General features: G+C 39.9%; 1 protein-coding gene across 1 annotated transcript in view; it reads left to right on the top strand.

Annotated features, from left to right (window-relative positions):
* LOC126471476 (kinesin-like protein KIF3A) overlaps window positions 1–24,025 on the top strand; it is a 131,741-nt gene that overhangs the window by 13,466 nt on the left and 94,250 nt on the right. The window contains exons 4-7 of the mRNA XM_050099679.1: window positions 11,339–11,529; window positions 14,199–14,338; window positions 21,071–21,268; window positions 21,584–21,773. Coding sequence (XP_049955636.1) covers window positions 11,339–11,529; window positions 14,199–14,338; window positions 21,071–21,268; window positions 21,584–21,773 — 719 coding nt within the window. The remainder of the gene's footprint in view (window positions 1–11,338; window positions 11,530–14,198; window positions 14,339–21,070; window positions 21,269–21,583; window positions 21,774–24,025) is intronic.

The following is a 24,025-nucleotide window of genomic DNA, read 5'->3' as shown; positions in this document are numbered from 1 at the left end:
GCGTGTTTACGGCCTGTCGCCGCTCACGGCGTGGCTTGCTTTTGTGCGCGCTACCGCCGCTTACAAATAAAAAATAGAGAGGAATCGTTTCATTAGCGAAACATTTGTTGTTACTTACACTACTGCTTTCTTTGATAATGATCAACAAGAACCAAATAATAGACTGCGTATGATAGATGATGTTCTGAACGAAATTTTAGCGAAAAGTTTTCTCCGTTTGAAAATCTTTGCAGGTGCCTCTTTAGTTCATTACATTCTGCACAGAAATTAGAGTCATCTTAGATTTAAAAATCTAGTCAGTTGCCGTGCTTCATTTCTGACTGTATCACTATCAGGCATAAGAATAATACAAATATAAACATGACATGATATGTATATTCTTCCGCGTTTGCTGTTGTCTCACTCTAGTTTCGTAGTTTATTAGGCAGACAGGATTTAAATGAGATAGTAGCAAACACGAAACAATACATGGCAAAATGTTTATATTCGTATTAATCTTATGGCGAAGAGAATACTGCATGTGATTCACAATTCATAAAAGTTCCTATTAGCAACCATCTCTTCTCACAGGTAGGGAAAAAATTCAGAACGTAGAGTTGGCCATATTGACAAACATCACAAACAGTCTTGCCAGTCGGATTTTCGTAGTACATTGAAATGCTGCTACATTCGAAGATCAACAATGCAGAATTTGTATTTACTACGTTGGATAATGTACCAAAATGCAGTGGTCGAAACTCTGTGCGGAGGAAAAAGGCTCGTCTTCCACTTTTTTTTTTTAATTTATTTACTGACGCAGAGATTTTGGTGCCAGTATTTATCTTTGTGCCTACAAAGCATGCCTGTGTGGCGCTACATATATTCGACGGCAGAAGTTAGTTGTGGCGGCACCCACCAACATTTTTCAGAACTCCCGCTTGCTTTGCACTCGATTCTAAGCCGCAGGCGAGTTTTTGGATTACAAAAACCGGAAAAAAAGTGCGGCTTAGATTCGAGTAAATACGATAATCACAATTTGACTCCTGTGGCAGCTTATCACAGTCAGAGGGTTCAAACAAATTCCAAGACAGTTACTGTAAAAAAATCAGGAGAGAATTCATTCCTCATTATTGCCAAATCCAATTTGTGCCTCGTCTCTGATGACCTTGTCGTCAATGAGATTTTAAACTCTATCTTTCCAAGTGTCATCTTATTTTTCCCCTGAGATATGATATAAGAGAGTTCTTACGTAAGGATCTGAAAACTGTATGATATTACTAGTCTCATATTTGTATACATGGAACCTGTACTTACAATGAAATGGAGTTGCAGTATTTGAAGAGGAAACTGTGATACATCCTTTTTCTGTCAACATTAACAGAGTTTAAGAATTGACTGTCTGAGGAGACTTTTTTAGAATAACTCACAATCATAGCTCTGAAATTAATGTTTTGAAGAGCAAAATACTGAAAATTTTTGAGCTTATTTATTTTTTAACTATATGATTTATCCGAGGTAATATTTGAAGTTGTGACACAATTTGTCACCATTTCATGTACGAAAAAGTATATTATACACTGATTTACATGAAGAATAACTACAGAAATTGCTTCAGAATTTGCAAGCATGATATCAGGATACAACTGACAGGAATTCAACCTGACATTATAACTCATTAATGAGCCATAGCATCAAGGTCCAGACATTTTTTTAAATTGTTTTGAAATTAAACTGGTCCTTTTGTAACTCTATTCATTGTTAGTACATAAACAACAAGTAAGTAAATGGTAATTGAGATCTTCATTTTCAATTTTTATCAACTTAAGACTGATTGGTAAGTTGGCCTTGCTGTGCCATCTTAGCCCTGTATAGTTACTCTTCTGTAGATGTACATTATCATGAATAGGTTAACAGAAAAAAAATCAATAGTGTCATATCTCATAGGGGAACTTGAAACTTTAGCGCAGGGTAGGAGCATGTAGAGGAACTATGGCTCAAAGAATAATTGACCATGCCCTGGATAATATGTACTCAGTAGAACAGTTCATAATGGGAGGGACCCTCACTGGTATACAGTCAGGTTTCAGTGACTACTGTAGCATAATATCGTCAAATGATCTTTCACAAAGCCCAGAGGAATTGTGGTTGTATGTAAAGGCTGCTAGTGGCCCCTAATTTAGTGTCCAGTCCCTAGCGAATGAGACAGGAACTAAAATTGAGGATAGCAAAGCCAAAGTTGAAATCCTTAACTCTGTTTTCAAATGTTCCTTTAGAAAGGAAGACCCAGGGGAATTGCCCCAATTTAATCTTTGTACCACTGGAATGATAACTGAAATCAGTATAAGTGTCATTGGTGTTGAGAAGCAACTGAAATCATTAAAATTGTACAAAACTCCAGGGCCCGATGGAATACCTATCATATTCTAAATTGAATTTGCAGTTGAGTGAAGTGTCGGCAGAAGTGCCTACACCGTGTTGTTTGAGGAGGCTGAAATGCACGCTATAAGCTCACGCAGGATGGCGTGAAGTGTGAAACAGGATACGTAATGAATGCTATAAAGAAAAGTACGTAGCTGCTGGAATACTTAACTTTAATCCATCATTTGTATACATCGTTCTTGATGAGACATGCTTCATACGATAAGTATCAATTGCTATGGCGCCTTGCTAGGTCGTAGCCATTGACTTAGCTGAAGGCTATTCTAACTATCTTCTCTGCAAATAAACGAGGCTTCGTCAGTGTTGCATCGCTAGCTAAGTCATCCGTACAACTGGGGCGAGTGCTAGTAAGTCTCTCTAGACCTGCCGTGTGGTGGCGCTCGGTCTGCAATCACTCATAGTGGCAACACGCGGGTCCGACGTATACTAATGGACCGCAGCCAATTTAAAAACTACCACCTAGCAAGTGTGGTGTCTGGCGGTGACACCACATTCCTCCCCCGCAAATCGGCGAACGGTGGTGTTATAAGGCTTCCGCCCGCCGTGGGGAGGACCCCATGTTGGCGTATGCGACGAGGTGGGAAGCCTAACAACAGGCGAGGCCGTGCCACCCGCACCCGGCCATTCGGTCTGAGGGGAGCTAGGAAATGCCTGAAAACCTAGTCCAGGGTGCACGCCAGCATGCGGTGTTTGCGCCCGTAGATAGTCAGGAGGGGCCGACGGGTCGACCTCCATCGAGTCGGAGCACCGGACTGGCGAAGACGACAGATGGTCCGGAGCGGGCAAGAGTTCCATGTTGGGGGACAGCTGGTCACGGGAAGCGATCGGCGGCGCATGACCCAGGGAGGCGCTTGGCGGCTGCAGCGATGCGTCCACAGCGGACGGCGCCGGCGGGAGAACAGGCGGCGGCGGCGCTTTGCCATGGGGCAAAATGGAAGGCAGCGTCGGTAACACCTGGGGATGAGGCGAGCCAGTAGATGGGTCCCCAGGGCACTGACTGGACGGCACCGTCGCTGAAAGCAGACGGGGAGCGGCAGAACCCGTGCGACGACAGAGGCGCAGCTGATTGAGATGCCGACGCACCTCACCAGAGGCCCCCAAAACCAAATACATAGCGCGGCCGAGGCAGCGAAGAATGTGCCCCGCGAGCCAACGCCGTGAACCTCGATAGTTGCGACAGTATACAACGTCGCCTGGAGCAAAAGCAGGTGGCTGCCGCTGCACAGGAACCTGATGCGGCGGATGCAGCAAAGACATCAAGGTTCGATGAGGACGACCGTGGAGCAACTCAGCCGGCGAGCGACCATCTCGGGGCTGAGTGCGATACGAAGACAAAAAGAGCAATAACGCATCCTCCCGAGAATGCGACTCTAACTGCAACATCTGTGACGTGAAAGTCCGGACCAATCTTTCAGCGGCACCATTTGACTGAGGCGAAATGGCGCGGATGTCAAATGTTGAATACCATTGGCCTTGCAGAACGACTGAAATTCTGCAGACATAAATTGTGGGCCATTGTCGGAAACTATAGTCTGTGGAAGACCTTCAATGCAAAAGATAGCGGATAACGCTTGGATGGTGGCAGATGACGTCATGGAAGACATCCTGACAACAAAAGAAAATTACTAAAGGAATCGACAACAACCAACCATCGAGCATTCCAGAATGGACCAGCAAAATCGATGTGCAAATGTTGCCAAGGGGAAGTGGCTTTTGGCCATGCAAAGAATTTCCGCGGTGGTGCGGATTGTTGTTCGGCACACGCCATGCAAGAAGAGCACATATTCGTAATCGCAGCATCGATTCCAATCCAAGTACAGTGCTGACGAGCAAGTTGTTTCGTGCGCACTATACCCCAATGTCCTTGGTGGAGAAGCCTTAAGACAGAGGACTGTAACGAACGTGGGACCACGACTCGGGACTGATCATTATCAGAACGCAACAGCAAAACACCACGTCGAACCAAAAGTCTCTCCTTGTGAGCAAAAAATCTGCGAACCAACAGATCCTCGATCCGTGACTTTGACAAGGGCCATTGCGTAGCAACAAAACGCAAAACTGTAGCAAGGACAAGGTCAGCAGCTGTGGCTGTAGCTACACGACGAAAATCAATCGGAAACGATTCGACCACGTCATTGGTTTCCGCATCAATGAACATGCAAGCAAGTTCGGAAGAATCGAATGCTCTATCCTCAGCAACAGGCAAACGGGACAACGCATCGGCGTTTCCGTGCGTAGCAGTGGACCGATCAAAGATATCGTAGCGGTACTGCGAGAGGAAAATAGACCAGCGAATGAATTTCTGCACTGTACACGGAGGTACAGGCTTGGACGGATGAAAAAGCGATGTCAAAGGTTTGTGGTCTGTGATGATGGTAAAGTAACGACCATACAAGAAATCATGAAACTTTGTAACACCAAATACGAGAGCCAAAGCTTCCTTCTCGATCTGTGAATAATTTCTTTGTGCAGACGAGAGCAATTTTGACACAAAGGCAATAGGGCGATCATGCGATCCATCTTTGTGCGCAAGCACAGCACCGATCCCGAAATCCGATGCATCTACCATCAACAAAAGGGTTTTCTGGGGATCGAATGGCATAAGGCAAGGATTTGAAAGCAACGCCGATTTCAACTGGCGAAAGGCGCGTTCGCATTCCGTCGTCCAGACAAACGGAACACCTTTACGGCGTAAGCGATGAAGCGGAGCTGAAATGGATGAGGCTTGCAGCACATAGTATAATAATGAAGTTTTCCCAACACACTCTGTAGCTGCTTCAAATTCTGCGGCGAAGGCAAGTCTTGTATGGCATGGAGGTGCCCTGGACTCAGATGTATGCCTTGGGCATTGATTTCATGTCCCAAATATGGTAAGCCACGAGCAAAAAACACACATTTGTCCTTCCGTAAGCGAAGACCATGTTGTCGCAAGACCTGAAATAATGTTCGGAGGCTTGCTAAATGTTCTTCTTCTGTCTTTCCGGAGATCACAATATCGTCCAGATAGTTTGCTGCAGTAGGGACCGACGCACAAACAGTTTGCAGATACTGCTGAAACAATGCAGGGGCGGATGCACACCCGAATGGCAGTCTTTTGAATCGATACAAACCAAGATGCGTGTTAACCACCAATACGCGCTGGGATTCTTCGTCCACCGGTATTTGCAAGTACGCATCTGCGAGGTCCAACTTAGAAAAATATTTACCTGGGCACAGTTTGTCAAAAAGATCTTCCGGGCGGGGTAAAGGAAAAGTGGCAATCACTAGTTGTGGATTCACTGTTGCCTTGAAGTCCACACAAAGTCTCAATTTTCCGGAAGGTTTTGGCAAAATTACTAAGGGTGAGGCCCAGAGAGAAGCCTGCACACGTTCAATTACACCTTGTGATTCTAAATCGTGTAATGTTCTTGCGACCTCATCACGCAATGCGTGGGGAACATTGCGCGCTCGGAAAAATATCGGTTGCGCGTTGACTTTCAGTTCCAAATGTGCTTCATAGTCCTTAGCGCAACCAAGGCCCGGTGCAAAAATGTCTGCAAATTCTTCACATAGACGAGAAACACTGGCTGAAGGCACAGTCTGGTTCACTGATAGGACCTGATTGACTATAGACAAGTTAAACAACTGAAATAAATCTAAACCAAACAAGGTCACTGCAGAAGAAGAACGAAGGACGTAAAATGACACAAGTTTTGTTTGTCTCTTGTATGTTGCAAGAAGGCTGCACTGTCCTAACACAGGGAGATGCTGTCCTGAATAACTAGTGAGCTTAACACTTGCGGCACGCAACGGAGGGTTGCCCAGTTGTTTGTACGTGTCTTTATTGATCAATCAATGAAACTGCAGCTCCGGTATCGAGCTGGAATGGGATCACGTTGCCATTAATGTCCAAGTCTACAAAAAGTTTATTGTCCTGCTGACGACAAGAGCGACTGTTTTGTGCAACGTGAACAGACACTGGTACAGAATCACATGCGACTTGACGTGATTTCCGTCGATGTCGACGCACACTTTTTGCGGGACGAACACAGTCACCGTTAGAGAGAGTGGCACTGGGCGGAGTGGAATGAACTACATGGATGTCCATGGGCGAAGGTTCACGAGCCTGAGTATTCTTGGTTCGATTCCGGCGTGAAGCAAAGGGCCTGGAATGGTTTTTAGTGTCCGATCTGAGCTTTTTCTGGCAAACACTTTGAACATGTCCTTTTTTATTACAGAAAAAGCAAATAGCTTGGCATGACGGGCAATTCTCACGCGAATGTCTAGTAGCACACTGCGGGCATGACTTTAGTACTGCATTTGCATGCTGGCGCGGGACACGTGGCTGCGCGGACATGCGCAAGGGCTGTTTACAGTTCCGTGCAGCTCGCCCGGCGGGCCGGTTAATGTGACACACAGCTGGTGAAGTTGCAAATGATTCCTGAGCAAAGTCAAGTGTGTCTTGCCTATCCAATATGTCTATCACTTGGTAAAGGGAAAGATTGACTAGCTTCAAAATTTGCTCCCGTATACGAACATCAGAAACGTTCTGTGCAATTGCATCAAACACCATAGTATCTGAATAAGGGAGTCCACATTCACACTCAAAAGCACAATCCCTGGTAAGGCCTTGCAAAGTTGCAACCCACTCCCGATTAGTTTGACTGGCCGGACGTTTTGTACGAAAGAATGTATACCGTTTTGCAACGACATTGACTGATTCCTTGAAATATGCATCTAATGCAGACAAAATTTCTTCGTAGGACAGAGTTGCTACGTCGCGTCTGGGAAATAATTTCACTGTCACATGGTACGTCTGGACGCCTATGGCGGAAAGGAGAAAAGGCTGCCGCTCATTACCTTGAATTCTGTAGGCGGCGAGATGGATTTTTCATTGCATGTAACAAATGTGCTACAATTCATTATTGAGTAATTACGACATTCACTGTGATATAGTTTTTGGATTGTGTATGTGAGACAGTGTATGATTTACAGATTTGTGAGAAATGTGGTTAAATAAATTTCAAGAATATATTGTGGAACAATGAGGGTTGAATCATCAGAAGAAGTGTTATGAAAAGTTACAGAAATTTTTATTAGACAAATTCTTCCACTTAGTCCTAAGACAAAAAAACTTGTGTATGTGGAAATGCAGTATCCAACAGTAGTAGTCAGATTGAAAAATCGGGAAATGTAACTGGAAGATATTCCCAATATTAGTGAACAAGCCTTTGATGTGTTACGTGCAAATTGAGCTTCATATACAAAATGTTATGAAAAGTGGAGTATACTGAAAAAAGGATTAATTCTTATGGAAAAATAAGCTACTTGTGAAATATTGGACTGTTTACCAAACCGCTTTGCTTTAGTGCTTGCCAAAAAGTTTGGTTTATAAACTTTTTATAAAAAAAGGAAAAGAACAGAAAAAACGAATGCCCTGAGGCATCAACAAATGGACACAGTTCTCACAGATTAGAGTGCAATAATGAAATGGAGAGAAGAATAGACTTCAAATAATTTTTGATTCTGAAAAGAGGGTTATAATACACCACATCAGATATGGATACTGGTTTGTTCAAAATGTTACTTTTATTAAGCAAAAAGTTGGTTGATATTGTGAGTCATTAAAGAATATGAGACACTACAAAGTGTTTCAAGAACATTATTGATAAATTATTCAACACATCTGGTTTTGTAATAGATCAAGCTCCACATTGCACAACTATAACTCCATTATCATGAAATCCATCTATGGAATTCAGGGAGGACTCTATAATTAGATAGTTGCAAACCAATAACTTTGAGATTCCATCAAATGCCATGTCTTGCAACAAATTTTCGAAGCTAGATCTATTGAAACAAGTGTAACCACAAACTTGTAATGTAGATTCAGCCCCATTCAGTTTCTCAGGGCAGTTAACAATGCCAAAATGGTAAAGGAAGACATCATTTTTAAGTTAACTGACACACTGCAGCTGTTGGGCTGCCCTCTCTAAGATGTTTCCCAAGTATCTGGAAGAATTCTGTGACGCATGTGCATAAACTCAAAAAAGAAAGTGAAAACAAGCTTGTTCTGACATTAGTCACTGCTGACAGGCGGATAACTAACATAGTATCAGTGTTTCAGATAGTTGTGAAAGGTGTAGGTGTTTAACTTGTAATTCTCCTCCGCAAAATTAATTAAAATTAATCACTAAATTTAGCAGCATCAAGTTTAAATTACTGTTACACATATCCACATTTCAATTTTCATACTGGCCAGTTGATTCCTCACCTTAATATTATTGTAGTACATAGTACCTACCCGAACATGATGCATGCGTTTCAGCCTCCATGTATTACTGCTTTCCTTGTATGATAAGACAATAAGAACTGTGTTGCAGAGTGGCTTTATGAAGTCTGCTTGTTTTAAGTAACGATAAATTTCTTCAGTATGTGGCAACTTCATATCTCAGGTAATTTGCATACCACTCGATAAAGAAGTGTCAGTTGAAAGTTTGTAGGTACCTGTCTTTTGCAATCCAACTTGAAGTGTTATTGGTTCACATGAAATAAATCTTTTCTTTTTTTAAAAAAATTATGTATACCATTAGTGCTGACTGATTCCTCTGTTACTTCGTGATAGCACAACCTCACAAATATAAAGAAATGCACAAAATTGTGGGTTTTTTAAAAGTATTTAAAGTGTTTCAAAAGCAATACTGGCCTTTGCCGTGAATTCCTTGGTGTAATTGGGAAATGTACATGGAATATGTAGTGTCAATAGAAAATTTGTGTAAGACTGTGACTTCAATCCACATTTCCTGCAGTCACTTTAGTCATCAGGCTCTCCGAGCCTTGACTAAAACTGCCATTGTTCCAGATGTTTCCAAACAGTACTACCAGATATTTTCATTACCAGAAGTTTACTCATGTGTTTATGCGGGATTAGCATCAGCAGAGGAATGGAGTCTGAGGAAGTCCATTGCTTACCATGCCACAAGGGATGTACAGGGTGTCCCACTTATCTTGACAACCTCATATAATTTTTGTTCAGAAGCAAAATAAAAAGAAAACTGATTTTAACAGTGTCTGCTTGAACATTTACACACAACTTTCCTTGTGATTCTTTTCTTCCATTGTGGCCTGTGTCTTTCTGAACAGGAGTTAACCAAGACCTCCTGACAACACTTCTCTCAGATCTGTAAAAAAGTTTACAAGAAAGGATACACAAACTTGATGATTAGAAGTACCCTTGATATCAGCAGTGGAAATCTCCATTAACTTGTTGCATTATTTTCTTGTTGAGAGGCCATAAAATATTATGCATGAGTGTACTAAATGTGAACATTTTAAATAATGATGTGTATTCATTACATGTCCCTGTAACTGACATAATTAGGGTATTTTAACAGTTCTCAGCTTCTTTTGTCCATTTAGTGATTACTTTAAGGGGAGTATACATAAATTGGAAGGGCATATGCAACTAGAAATGACAGTCATTAAAGAGTGTGGACATAAGCACAAGTTATTCAAAGACTGCATGTAGAACATTTAATTTTTATCGTTTTTAATGTTTTTAGACCTTTTTTTCATTGAAATATGATTACAGAATCGGTCACTAAAATAACTCAGAAATGCCAAAGTAATAATAATAATAATAATAATAATAATAATAATAATAACACCAAATGCATGAGAATTTATTTCATTTTATGAAGTTTAATAATGGCAGAGAAAATGGGAAGGTGTAGGCCATGACTATCAACAAGAAGCGATGTGGAACAATGTCAACAGTAAGTGTTACACAGCCTTGTGTTCATTGAATTGGTGCTGCTTTTTCTTTGAACTATTTCTTGTTGACGGGCAGAAATCTCACAAACGAGTAGCTGCACATTCGTGTCAGGATTTTAAATCCCAGCTTGTTAACAACTGGCCTAAACGAGCTTTATAAATTAACACTGTGTGTGGGACTGATGGATTGCTCTAGACTGACAGTATATTTTGTGCCTCATAAGTGCTTCAACAAAATATTATTTGAAATTAATTAAACACAATAAAATGAAGTGAATGAATCAATGGGGATGCAATCAATGGAACTACTATTGCATGAAATGATACCTGAAAGCAGGAACCTGGATTTGAGTTCCAGCTCTGCACAAATATATGCTACATATTGAGCATGTTTCAATGGTTTTCACAGATGTTATTCATATCATTGCATTTTCATTATTTCTCCCCAAACAGTCCATCATTTCATACTCTTTGCATTTAATTCAATTCATGTACAGGGTGTACCATTTATCTTCACCACCTAAATATTTTTTTTGTCCAGAAATGAAATAAATGTGTAAAGCAACTGTTGTTTACCTACCCAGGGGATATTAACCAGCATGATTGTCTTTCATGTAACTTGTTCATTATGAATACATGAACAGTAGTACCTTTTTTTTTAAACAGTGCCTTAAATTTTTTATTTGGTAATCCACTTCCTCTTCAAGGCCAATTTCATGGGCTTTCCTTTCCATATATTATACTGCATTAAAGTGAGCAATAAATAGACAAAAGAAGCTGACAAGTGTCAAAATATTGTAATAATGTTAGTAATGAACAGATCGCACATCATTATTCAAAATGACGACATTTAGTACACTCGTGTATATACCTTAATATTTTATGGCCTTTCAACTAGTGAATAATTCAACAAGTCACTGGAGATTTCTACTGCTGCTATCAAAGAGTTCTTCAAATCACAAATCGTCAGTATTTGTGTATACCATTTTGCAAACCTGAGAGTAATGTTCTACTGTCAGAAACACTTAGATAAGCCCTGTTCAGAAAACCAAAGACCACAATGAAAGAACTAAGTCACAAGAAAAGCTATGCGAAAATGGTCTGGCACTATGAAAGAAATTCAGACATGGACATGAATGAGAACTTGAACAATTATTTCTTTTTTCAGGTTTTTAGTAAGAGTTTCATATATTGAAATATACAATGAAGAAATACGTGACCTTTTGGGAAAGGACCAGGCAGCACGTTTAGAAGTGAAAGAACGCCCTGATATAGGTGTATATGTCAAAGATTTATCTGGATATGTGGTGAATAATGCTGATGATATGGAGCGTGTAATGAAACTTGGAAACAAGAATCGTAAGTTGATTGATACTTTTCGCTTTTTAAAGGGCTTATTAGTGTGCAACTAATGAGTAGTGCTCATTGTTTTTAATGTAACTACAGAAAGAACAATGCAGTTGTTTTTTCAAAGGTTGCATCTTCATAAAGTGAGTTGTAATGGAAAATTTGATTGTGTGACTTCCATTTTCCCAGCATATAAATAAAGAAAAGACTGAGATAGTTGGTTGCATGTGAAAGAAATGCTTTCCCTTGTTTAACAAAGTGTGAATTTTGCATTCTTGAAGTACGATAAATTATTTTACTGTAACACATTTCCAGTTTGAGACAGATAATCGGCTACATTTTCCAGAGGATGTTGATATGAAAGCATTATGTACAGTTTGTTTTGTCACCTGCATGTTTAGACATAAACCTGATTTTCAAGACTAGTTGTGACACATTATCAGAGTCTAGTATTCCTGCCTATTTTGCAGATACGAATGAACAAAAGGGCAACAGGCCTGTTCCCTTCATTATATCATACTGAGTTAATGATTTATATGTATTCACAGAAGGTATTAATTATTGATTATCTAGCATAACGGAAACTAAGGCTATTTAACAGTATTCACTTGTAATGTATCACCATAATATCACTTTTTCATAGTTTCTTTCTTCCTACTAGCCATGTATAGTTGTTGTCACACATTAACTGCAGCTTTTCTGGATGAAATGGCTGACCTGTGGCTGCTCCCTGTGTATGCCAAATAATTCCAATTCTTGGTTTTTGTATGTTTATGGATTTTGTATCCTTTTATATATGGTTAAGAATGAAGAACTTAGAAAGTATATGGTCCAGGATGCTTTGTGCTGCATAATGAAATTCCATATCTGCTTTAGTTGCTGCCGAAGTTGTCGCTGTCTGTAGCCACCGTTCATCCATATGTCATTTTTGCAGGTATCACGGTCATTTTATTTTGTGTTCTTGGATGTCCATTTCTCATTGTCGCAGCTTTAGGAATTCCAGATATGTGTAGTAGCCAAGAGGTGTCCGCATAATGAGCTCCAGTAAACTAACCAAATTCCATGAGGAAAAACAAAGTACTATTGCAAGATTCTTCATCATTGAACCTGTCTGGTAGCTAGCAAAGGCAAACAGAATAGATGTAGTCAACAGTGCTGGAGTGGTGCATCCCCCCCCCCCCCCCCCCCCCAAATCACCGCCACCAACGTAACTATCTCTGACAGGTATGTAGTAATAGCACTACCAGATACTAAAGATAGCTATAGGTTTGATGTTCAAGACTGATAAATCCTAAGTTCAAAATAGTGTACGTACTTCAAAACATCTTATCGGTTTTCAGAGTGTGAAATGTGGTTGTATTTGTCTCATTGAGATCTATAATACTTGTAGTAGGTATTCTTCATCTCAATCTGTACCCCACAAGCCACTGTGTGGTGCGTGGCAGGGGGCACCACAGACTAGTTGTTTCCTGTTCCACTCGCAGATAGATTGAGGGCAAAAACGACTGCCTATATGCCTCCGTATTAGCCCTAATTTCTCAAATGCTATCTTTGTCGTTCTTATGTGAAATATATGTTGGTGGCAGTAGGATCATTCTGGAATCAGCTTCAAATACCAGTTCTCTAACTTTTCTCAATAGTATTCCTCAAAAAAATGTCGCCTTCCCTCCAGAGATTTTTAGAGTTCTGAAACCATCTTCTGAATTGCTTTGCTGTCTTCCTTTAATCTGAGCTGGTGTGAATCCCAAACACTCAAGCAGTACTCAAGAATAAGTCACACTAGTTTTTTATGTGCGGTCTCCTTTACAGATGAACCACACTTTCCCAAAATTCTCCCAATCGACCAAAGTCACCATTCATCTTCCATACAGCAATCCTCAGATGCTCGTTCCAGTTCGTATTGCTTTGCATTATTATGCCCAGATATTTAAACAACATGACTGTCTCGAGCATTAACTAAAATTTTTCTGTGTTTAGAGCCAGCTGCTCTGTGTACCACAGAATGGTCAGCAAACAGCCACAGGTTGCCACCCACGCTGTTCACCAAATCTCATATGTATATATCATTTGAAAACATGAAGTTGATACTGATATCTGTGTAATTAATATAGCTGTAATGAGGACTTCTTGAAAGAAACATATAGTTAGTTACATGTTCCATAGATAATTTGAAAGATTCTTTTATTGAAATGATGTAGAAAAAGTCTGTTTAGAAGGTATGTAAATATTACTAGTGTTAACATTAATGAACACGTTATTTTTTAGTCGTACTCCAACTACATTTAAAAACAAGTTTGTTTTTAAAAGCTGTTAGTTGTTAAATAAAAATTCATCCATGGAATAGAAGGAGTTGTCCAGAAGAAATGATTTAGATTTAAAACTTGCTTTGCTACCCTTCAGACATTTAATGTTATTGGATAAATGATCAAAAAAAAAATTTTTACTGCATATTGAGCTCCTTTCTGAACCACTGACATCTTTAATAATGGGTAATGACTTTCACTTTTTCCTCTAATGTTGTAGGTATGGACATCACTGTTCTTCTTAAATTGCGATGGATTATTTATTATGATAAACATGTCTGTAATATTAAAATTTTATTTATTATATTTATGTGGTATTGTCAGGCAATGTTGCAAGCTTGAAAGTTGTTAAATTGTTGTCATGGTTTCAACCTTCAGGCGTCATCGGTTCGACAGCGATGAACTCTGCGAGCTCCCGTTCTCATGCTATTTTCACAATTACTATAGAGAATGGTGATCTGGGGGAAGATGGAAGGCAACATATAAAAATGGGAAAGCTCCATCTTGTAGATCTTGCTGTAAGTTCCATTAATAATTAGTTGTAGATTAAGTTAATTATACCGTGTTATAAATGAAAGAATATTTACGTTATCTTTCATGTAAATGGTAAAGGTAACAATTCATTTTTTACGCGAGGCGAGACTTTTGGAAAATGTAGCTCTCTCTCTCTCTCTCTCTCTCTCTCTCTCTCTCTCTCTCTCGGGTGTGTGTGTGTGTGTGTGTGTGTGTGTGTGTGTGTGTGTGTGTGTGTGTGTGTGTGAGGGGCGGGGGGGGGGGGGGGGGGCGCGGCATGCGCGCGGTCTTGGTGGCTGAGACATTGTAGCCATGTACTATTGAGCTCTGAAAAGTTTAGCAGAACATTGTATGTCTTCTTTATGTGCTTATCAACTCCTTAATGCTTGAGATCTGTATGGTGAGTTGTTATTTCTTCCATTACTCATTGATTTTATAATTTATTTGAAAGCTAAAATTAGAATATTAATGTGGTACTTGTATGAAAAAGTGATGTAATAACTTTGCAGTGTAGTCACATAAGTTTGCTAGCTATTAAAAGTAGTGTTAATGAAGTTAATTCCTGTTGTGACATCTTACAGTTTTGGAGCAATGCATGGATAGTATGTTACAGTCCTGAGTGAGAGAATAATGCAATTCATATGGTTTTCTTGTAACCTTACTTTGTAGGAAATTACATGTAATTGATGTAAGTAGGTGACTGTGGAGTGAAAGTTGTGTCCGTGAATGTAGTTTCACGTGGGTTCAGGGCAAAAAGAATGCAAATAAAAGGAGATTATATTGTGAATAAAATAGTGCTCTCGCAACCCATTACCCTCAAAAATGTAAATGGATATAATTCATTGCAAGTCAAGAGTTATAAAGAAGTCTTTAGTTGATTTGAGTCACCCTGGAGTCTGCTGCTAATAGGTGTGCAGTGGTATTTGAAACAATCATATTTTCATCATTATTGTTTCAGGGTTGCGTGAAGTCACACTCAATAATCACACAACGTGTTTGTGGCCCCTTACATCTCTGTCTACTGTTATAAGTGAATTGTATAATCACTTGTGTATCTTTGGGTAGGAAAAATCTTTTCTTATTTAGTCTAGGTTTCTGATCAGCCTTTTATCCTCACAGTTTATTTAATGCACTTGATGAGGGTTTCAAAATGTCAGACCATAAGACAATTCCATTTATACAAAAACGTACTGCAGTTCAATTTTTTATGTTTCTGTTCTGCCTCATTACAGAAGCAATACACAATTAAGGAAAATATTTCATCTGTACTGCACTGCTAAGAAATCAAAAAACAGTTTTCTCCCCCAGAAATGTTGTTTGAACTCTTATTATTTTCATGTTAATCCATAGCATTACTTCATGTACATGTGCTGCCGACAGGTTGCTATACACAACATATGTATATGAATTCCATGTAGGATTGTGAGTATCATCAGATTATAGTATTCCACATCAACTCTGTAGTGTTTGTCAGTGATGTGTCGTCCAGTTTCAAGATGTCTCAAGATGATTTTTCAAAGAAGTTTGCATAATATTCTCCTATCCTGCTCCTTTAACCCGCGTGTAAAACAATACGTTATAGCTGAAACAGCTGTTGAAAATAACCCAAATTCTAACAGATCTTTCCTTGCCATACCCCTTTATAACACTTGATGGAAAGTTAGTTAAACCTGTAGAGAGATGTCGTCAGTTGTGATACAGGTGGATAATAGGTGAAAAAAGTGTTCAGCAATCTCACGCCATGTTGTGGCAGAATTTTTATAGAAATACTGAAAAGATTGTTACTTGCAATTAATACATTACATATGTGTTAAGAGCCTTAATGATCAAATGGTGGAGGTCTCAAATTATGAGAAGAGGTTGTCAGTAACAGGATGTTGGTACAAATTCCTTTTGGGTGAAGGTCAGCATATTACACCATATTATTGCCCAGCTATTTACACTAGTAGCTTGTTAAATTGTATTCAGACCAGTGCTGATCTTGTGCGGAATCTAAACTAATAGGCCTAGTTATCCAAATTACTGTTTTACTTAAAAATATGTGTTGCTGTCTTGTGCAGGGTATTCCATCTCCCTCTTTCCCAGTACGTACAGAATTTGTCATACTACCTACCCAGTCAATCACCACTGTCATTTATGTAAAATGTTATTTGTCATTCATACACAAGACACAAAGAACTATCTTCAAACTAGAATACTATTAAATAAGAAGATAAAACTATCAGTATCATATGAGAGTGCTTGTAACTTTATAGATCCATGTAAATGGCCTGACATACATGCAGTTCGAAGTTTTGCATAGCTACGCTTATTGCCCATGCACAGTCCAATATAATAAGATTTAAAATGGTGTGTGATGTTTTATCCCTTATGTTGTGTACATAGTTCCGCGTAGTCAGCACGTACACAACTTTCCCACTAGAGTGCGCCCTGCTAAGCACAACAGCGCAGGCAGAGGCACAGCGCTCGTCCATCTTCGCACTACGAGATGGTGCTGCCATAGAGACGGACCGAATTCTGCTTCCGCCAATCCGCGTATTAATATGTAACGCAACCAATGAGATTGCTGCTAATGTAGAACCTTTTCTCCTCACGGATCACACTCGCGCAGTGATACATGAATGCGCGAGGTATTATAACGAGTGTACAGACCTCCGATTAGTCAGTCTGCATTTGTCTACACCAGTCTGCATTAGTCTGCATTTGTCTGTACCAGTCTGCACGAGTTCTACATTTGTCTGTACCAGTCTGTAGTCAAGTTTCCATCTGCGCCTAACAAGATTACCATATTCCTGTACATAGCCATGAAGATAAATGTATAGACACTTTTGTCAAGTATCAGAGATATGTGAGAATAAGATTAACGTACCAATACCAAGGGAACTTCAGATTGTCAATTGTCAATAGCATCCAGAACCAAGTTAAGTAATTCTTATGCTTGTTATTATTTTAATAAATGTGTGTGAAAATTAATCAAGTTCTGTTTAAAGTTGGTCACCGTCAATCTGCTACTCTAAGCGTGCAATTGGTATTTCTATCGTCTGACCTAACAGCAGAAGATAAACACGCCACGATAAGACCACGAGACATAGTGCTGACACTCGCCTACTTCGTTAGAGCGACAAGTCGAATAATCTAATGGTGTGTGTACTGAAGGTCTTACAGTATGCACACTACACCTTAGAAGCTGCAAACAATGAAAATCATCTTATCTACCAGTGTTCACTAGCAGATAATGCTGGATGCAAAGGAAGTATGTAGCTTGCCCACTGCAGTGTGATGTTTCAGCAAAACCATCAACCGAGCAAGGTTGTGTAGTGGTTAGCACACTGAACTCGCATTCGGGGGGACGACGGTTCGGCCCCGTGTCCGCCCATCCTGATTTAGGTTTTCTGTGATTTCTCTAAATTGCTTCAGGCAAATGCCAGGATGGTTCCATCAAAGGGCATGGCTGACTTTCTTCCACATCCTTCCCCGACTGATGGGACTGATGACCTCAGTGTGTGGTCCCCTCCCTCAAATAAATCAGTCAACCAACCAACCAAAAACGATCAGTTACAGTTTCAGCAAATACGGGCTATAGGCTAGTACCTGATACAACAACACAATTTGGAAAAAGAAGTTGGCTTTTGGACATAAAGACAGTAGTACATTTAAGTCTGTGATTCCAGCTTTCTCCCTGAAAAATGTCAAGGTTCAACTGATTCTGGCTCACTGATGAACATACTGTCCCTCCAAACAGACTTACAGTTGTGTCTGCCATCATTCTTGTATTTATTGAAGTTATTTTTATTGTGCAGAGTCTGTTAGCAAACAGAAGAGCAAGAAGGTGAGTCCTCACTCTCTCTACCCAGCTATGTCACAAACAACACCTACAGGCTGTTTCAAAAAGTTATACTGGCCCTTCTGTGGTACGCGTTTTAAATCAGTGGGAATGCAGAGTGCCTAGAGAGTGTGTATTTTTCATAAATGCATTAACAGTATTGGAATACAAAAATTCGTAACTGATTTAACTAACACAAGAAACACACACAAACAGAATTTATGTGACTACAGTGTCATTCTTATTATTCCTGTATGACACTTACAGCATTATCCTAGGAAAGGTTTAGTCCCCCTCTTCCCACAAGTGGTGCTCACTCTTCAGTTTACAGTTGGACTATATCAGTATATTCACAAATCTCCACAACCCTGTATGTTGAAACTTTGTTTTATCTTGATACTGCTTACACCTGTAAGGCTAACTGCATCCATGAGATGTTAATGTGCCTGTGTCTGGGAGTTAACCCAGCCACCCATTACATTTGTGTGGAATGCTCTGTCCCAGTGTCAACCATGTATACCCAGCCTGAAATATTCTTGTACGAGGTCTGTTCAAAAAATTCCGGAACTTTGTCCACAAAATTTTTCTACATTTACCATTTACTTATTGTGTGTGGTCTTGTCTGAAATACTCTCCTTCACAATTGATAAGCTGTTTCCAATACTGTTTCCACTTGCAGAAGCTGTCTTGGTGTGCCTCTTGCTTGATCACATGAAATTCTGTTTGCAGATTTTCTTTTCTCTCATCTATCCTTGAGAATCATCATCATTTCAACGGGGTTTTCAACTTTGAAAATAAAAAAAGTCCGCAGAGGCCAGGTCTGGAGAGTATGGAGGATGAGGCACCACAGTGATTTAGTTTTTTGTACAATTGTCACACACCAACAGGGATGAATGTGCAGGTGCGTTGTCATGATCCAAGAGCCATGGATTATCTCGCCACATTTCAGGCCGTTTCCTTGTAGGCATCGCAACATGTCCCAATAGTACCATCGATTTGTCCCTATGGCACCAGTTCATAATGAACTAATCCTTCAAAGTTTAAGAAAACTATCAGCATGACTTTGACATTTGATCTGACCTGACGAGCTTTTTTTGGTCTTGAAGAAGATTTTCTGACCCATTGAGAAGACTGAACCTTGGCCTCAACACCATAACTATAAACCGATGTCTCATCTGCAGTTATGATTATCTTAAGGAACATCATATTCTCATTTGTGCGATCCAAAAGCTCTTCACAGATTGTGAGGCAAAGGTCTTTCTGGTCTTGACTCGTGAACCATGGGATGAACTTGACGGCAACATGATGCATTCCAAAATGCTTTGTCAGGATTTCATGACATGATCCAACTGAAATGTTACATTCTTCTGCAATCTCTTGGACAGTCAATCTTCAATTGGCACACACAATTTCTTTGACGTTCCTTACATGAGTGTCGTCAGTAGACCTCAAAGGGCGTGCTAAATGAGGGACATCTTTAACTTCCATCCAGCCATTTTTAAACCGTGTGAACCTCTCATAACACTGAGTTTGGGTAAGCACTCATTACCATAGGCTTCCTTCATCATCTGGTTTTCTTTAGTTTCATGCAAAATTTAATGTAGATGCTTGCTCCTCTAACTCTGCCATCTTGAAATTCGTGAACTGTGCAACACAATGTGCCACTGATTACAGCACTGAACAATAACTAACAGACATACAACAATGAAACTTCCAACAGTTGCACATTAAACAGAGACATGCAGAGGGATGCTCTAACACACCATTGGCACAAAATTACGAATGTTCAGGAATTTTTTGAACAGACCTCATATGCAGTTGTGCAAAGAGTGGTGGATGTACATGAGAGACTACTTGGACCCCTTGTGATGAAGCCTTTCACTGAATTGCTTTCTTTACAGATGCATAACTACAGTCTCATTAACGTTATTTGTAAGTTGACATCTGTCATTATAATGTTATTACTATGGCTGTCATTCATATGCTTCTCAGGTAAGATCCATAAAATAGGTAGTACATGGCCTGCACAGGTAGAGTATTCTATTGCCTGCTGCAACTTCAGATACTTATACAAACCCTGGACAGTGCTTAACTTTCCAGTTGTAAAATGAGATTTGTTCCAACTGTGTCAGATGCTGTACACTGTTCGAATGCAGCAAGTGAACTGATGCTTCGTCATGACAAAGTGGCAAGGTCAGCCTGTTGATGTTGAAAGTAGTAATTAATTTTGATCAGACCATATGTTTGTTTCATACTTGAAGACAAAACACTTCTAATTTTCTGGCAACATTGAAAGGAAGGCTACATTTTAATGTTATTGTTAGTGGGGCACAGATAGAGAAGAGAATCAACCATACCTTTGTTGAAGAAATTGTACTGTCATTTACACAAAGTGCATTAGAGGATACCATAAGGCACCTGTCTTTATAACTGAGTAGGCAGCATGTCTGACTGCAACACAGTAGACCTAGGTTAAATCTCCAATACTGCCCTTGGTGCAAGGACTGGAGTAGAGCCCACTCAGTCTCATATCAAGAGCTGATGTTAGTGGCTGGGAGTAGGGTGCTGACCATATTCTCCTCTGGAACTACCATCCAATAAAATGAGGCTGTAGGCCTCGTGTCTTTCAAGGACAATTGTGTCATAGTATTTAATTTGGTTTGGATACTAGTGTCCTGAAATGCGTGTTTTTCTTATTCTTTTTCATTTGAATTTGAAATGGACAGGTCTGCTTATTTTTCCAAACTTGTTTGTGGAGGGGATGAGGTACAAAAATTGACTCATGATTAGAACTGTGGAAACCTTTGTTAAAATAATTGTAAACAAATAATTTGTAATTTTTGTTCTAGTAAATATGTGATAATTTTGTATTGTTGTATGCAGACAGATGTACAATATTTGTTGTTCTTTCTAGGGCTCTGAGAGACAGAGTAAAACTGGAGCAACTGGCATACGTTTCAAGGAGGCAACTAAAATAAATCTTTCATTATCAACACTTGGAAATGTAATATCTGCCCTTGTAGATGGTAAATGCACACACATTCCCTACCGCAACTCAAAACTTACAAGACTGCTTCAAGATTCACTTGGTGGAAATTCAAAGACTGTTATGGTATGATTTCAACTTAAGGGTGTTTATTGTCAATGAAAAAGGCTAATTGAAATAAATTGATTCTGGAAGTACTGCCTTCTATTGTTCACACTAATTTCTTTGCAACTCTTAATAAAATTTAGGCCTAGAGATTTGTAGAGAAACCACTGAATTGAATTGCAGTAGCTCATAAGTCAGTACAACTTCAAAAATGTTACCACAGTACCTGAGAAAATAACTATACAATATACGATAGATTTATTTTATGGGCACAAAATTACAACTCGCACTCTTTCTGTACATCAGTTTTTTAATTTTTATTTGTGTTTGCTTCAGTGTGCCAATATTGGACCTGCAGACTACAACTATGATGAAACAATAAGTACTCTGCGGTATGCTAACAGAGCCAAAAACATAGAGAACAGAGCTAGAGTCAATGAGGATCCAAAAGATGCTCTTCTAAGACAGTTCCAGCTAGAAATTGAAGAGCTGCGTAGGCAGCTTGAAGAAACCAGTGGGATTCCAGGTCCGTGCACTTAACATATTTATTGTACTTTTTTACCTGTGTTGCAATATATTACAGGATAGCTTGCCACCAGAGTTGAAGCAGACTTTGCAAACGTCAGTATTGATGGTGTTTTTCTTCAACGCTGCTTTTAACATGGTCTGAATAGAAACGGGCTGGTGATCTGATGCCGTACTGATGTAGGTGGAACTTTTTTAGTGAACAGTACGACAAGAGACAGCGAACAAACAAGGACGACGCATATATTACATGTTTTAGGGTATTGGATAGTGTTATGTATTTGGTTACACACTCTCTCTCTCTCTCTCTCTCTCTCTCTCTCTCTCTCTCTCTCTCTCTCTGGGTGTGGAGGGGGGGCAGAGGTGGGGGGGGAGGCGGCAGGGTGGGTTAGAAAATGCGTCGTCCTTGTTTGTTCGCTGTCTCTTGTCGTACTGTTCACTAAAAAAGTTCCACCTACATCAGTACGGCATCAGATCACCAGCCCGTTTCTATTCAGACCATGTTAAAAGCAGCGTTGAAGAAAAACACCATCAATACTGACGTTTGCAAAGTCTGCTTCAACTCTGGTGGCAAGCTATCCTGTAATATCTTATAACAAAATTTTCGGGTGGAGGGCGATTGCTTCAACTCTTTAGAAAAATGACAAAATTCTGTGAACTTCAGTAATGATTCCAAATTATACTAACAGACAAACTGTTATGAATCCTAACTGACTTTAATCTTACAAGTGTCAGTTTGGGGTGTTTTAGGTAATTTTCTCTAAATCTGAAAGTATGCCAGCTAGAAAGCTGAGATTTTTACACAATCTTCTTATTAATAACTAAGGGCAGTATATTGACTTTAACTAAATTGAATAATATTTAATATAGTTTATTCAAATTCTTAAGGGTTTGAATATACAGTTGCTCAAAGTGACTCAGATACCGCTTCCCACGGCTAGCATAGTGACAGGTGCGAATGAGTCGCACTAAAATCCAAGTGGCTGTTTCTGTCACCCCCAACAGCACCAAAGCTACGAGTCATACTGCAAAGTAGTGCAATAAATGCTATTGCGTATGGACTTGCAACGTTACGGGGGGGAGGGGGAGTGCATGAGAGCATGGAGTTGAGCACAACTTCACATGCAGCAAAGGAGTGAAGCTGCAGACTTTAGTCATAAAAATTCTCTGCTTGGCCTGATTTTCCACACATACATGACACTGTGACGTCATCTATTCTATTTGGGTGTCCATACCCTGCCAAGTACAGTGTCAATGCACAAACTGTTTCGTACAAACAATCCCCCAGTGTCCTTGGTGAAGTAACTGCAACACTTCTTTGTGCAAAGCTTTAGGGATCAATACACTGTACTGTCCACTGTCTGTTTGAACACGAATTACACCTTTCTGTACGACAAGACTATGCTGATGTGCAAAGTATCGGCGCACTACACACTTCTTTATGCTATTCGTTGAGTGAGGCCACGATGTGTGAATATACTGGACCAAATGTTCAAATCAGAATCAGCTTCTGTGGCCTGTGCAATTTTCTTGTAGTTCAGTAGAAAAGACTGAAGCACTTCAGAATACTGAGCATCAATGTGACAACAAGATGCAGCAGAAGCATCAAAGTCTGTATCAGGGCCAATCAGAAGACGTGTAAGTGCGTCCGCATTACCGTGTTGAACTGTCGGATGATACACAATCTCGTACTGATATTGAGACAACAACAAAGCCCATTTTTTGCAATTTTTGGGCAGTTCTTGTCGGATGAAACAAGGATTGCAAAGGCTTGTGATCCGTTACTAAGTAGAATTTTCTGCTGTACAAATAGTGATGGAATTTGGTGTCAACATACACATAGCCAATGCCTCTTTTTCAATTTGTGAGTAGTTATGCTGAGCTTTAGACAACACTTTTGATGCAAAAGCAATAGGTCTGTCTTTACCACCAATTCTGTGTGAAAGCACTGCACCGATTCCGTAAGAGGAAGCGTCAACTTGCAATACCACTGGGTTGTCAGGATCAAAGTGAACTAGGCATCGATCACTGAGCAATGCATCTTTAAGTTTTAAAAGCTACTTGGCACTCATCTGTCCAGACAGAGGGAACATTCTTGCAATGCAAGGGATGCAAAGGAGCTGAATTTGTGGAGCATTCAGTGTGAACCAAATATAATAGTTCATTTTGCCTAAAACTAACTGCAATTCTGTGACGTTTCGAGGAACAGGCAAATCTCGCACGGCTAGCAAATGTGACTGAAGAGGATGTACA

The sequence above is a fragment of the Schistocerca serialis genome, chromosome 3 (genome assembly GCF_023864345.2).
Source record: "Schistocerca serialis cubense isolate TAMUIC-IGC-003099 chromosome 3, iqSchSeri2.2, whole genome shotgun sequence".
NCBI lineage: Eukaryota > Metazoa > Arthropoda > Insecta > Orthoptera > Acrididae > Schistocerca > Schistocerca serialis.
This window is presented reverse-complemented; position numbering and strand designations above follow the sequence as displayed.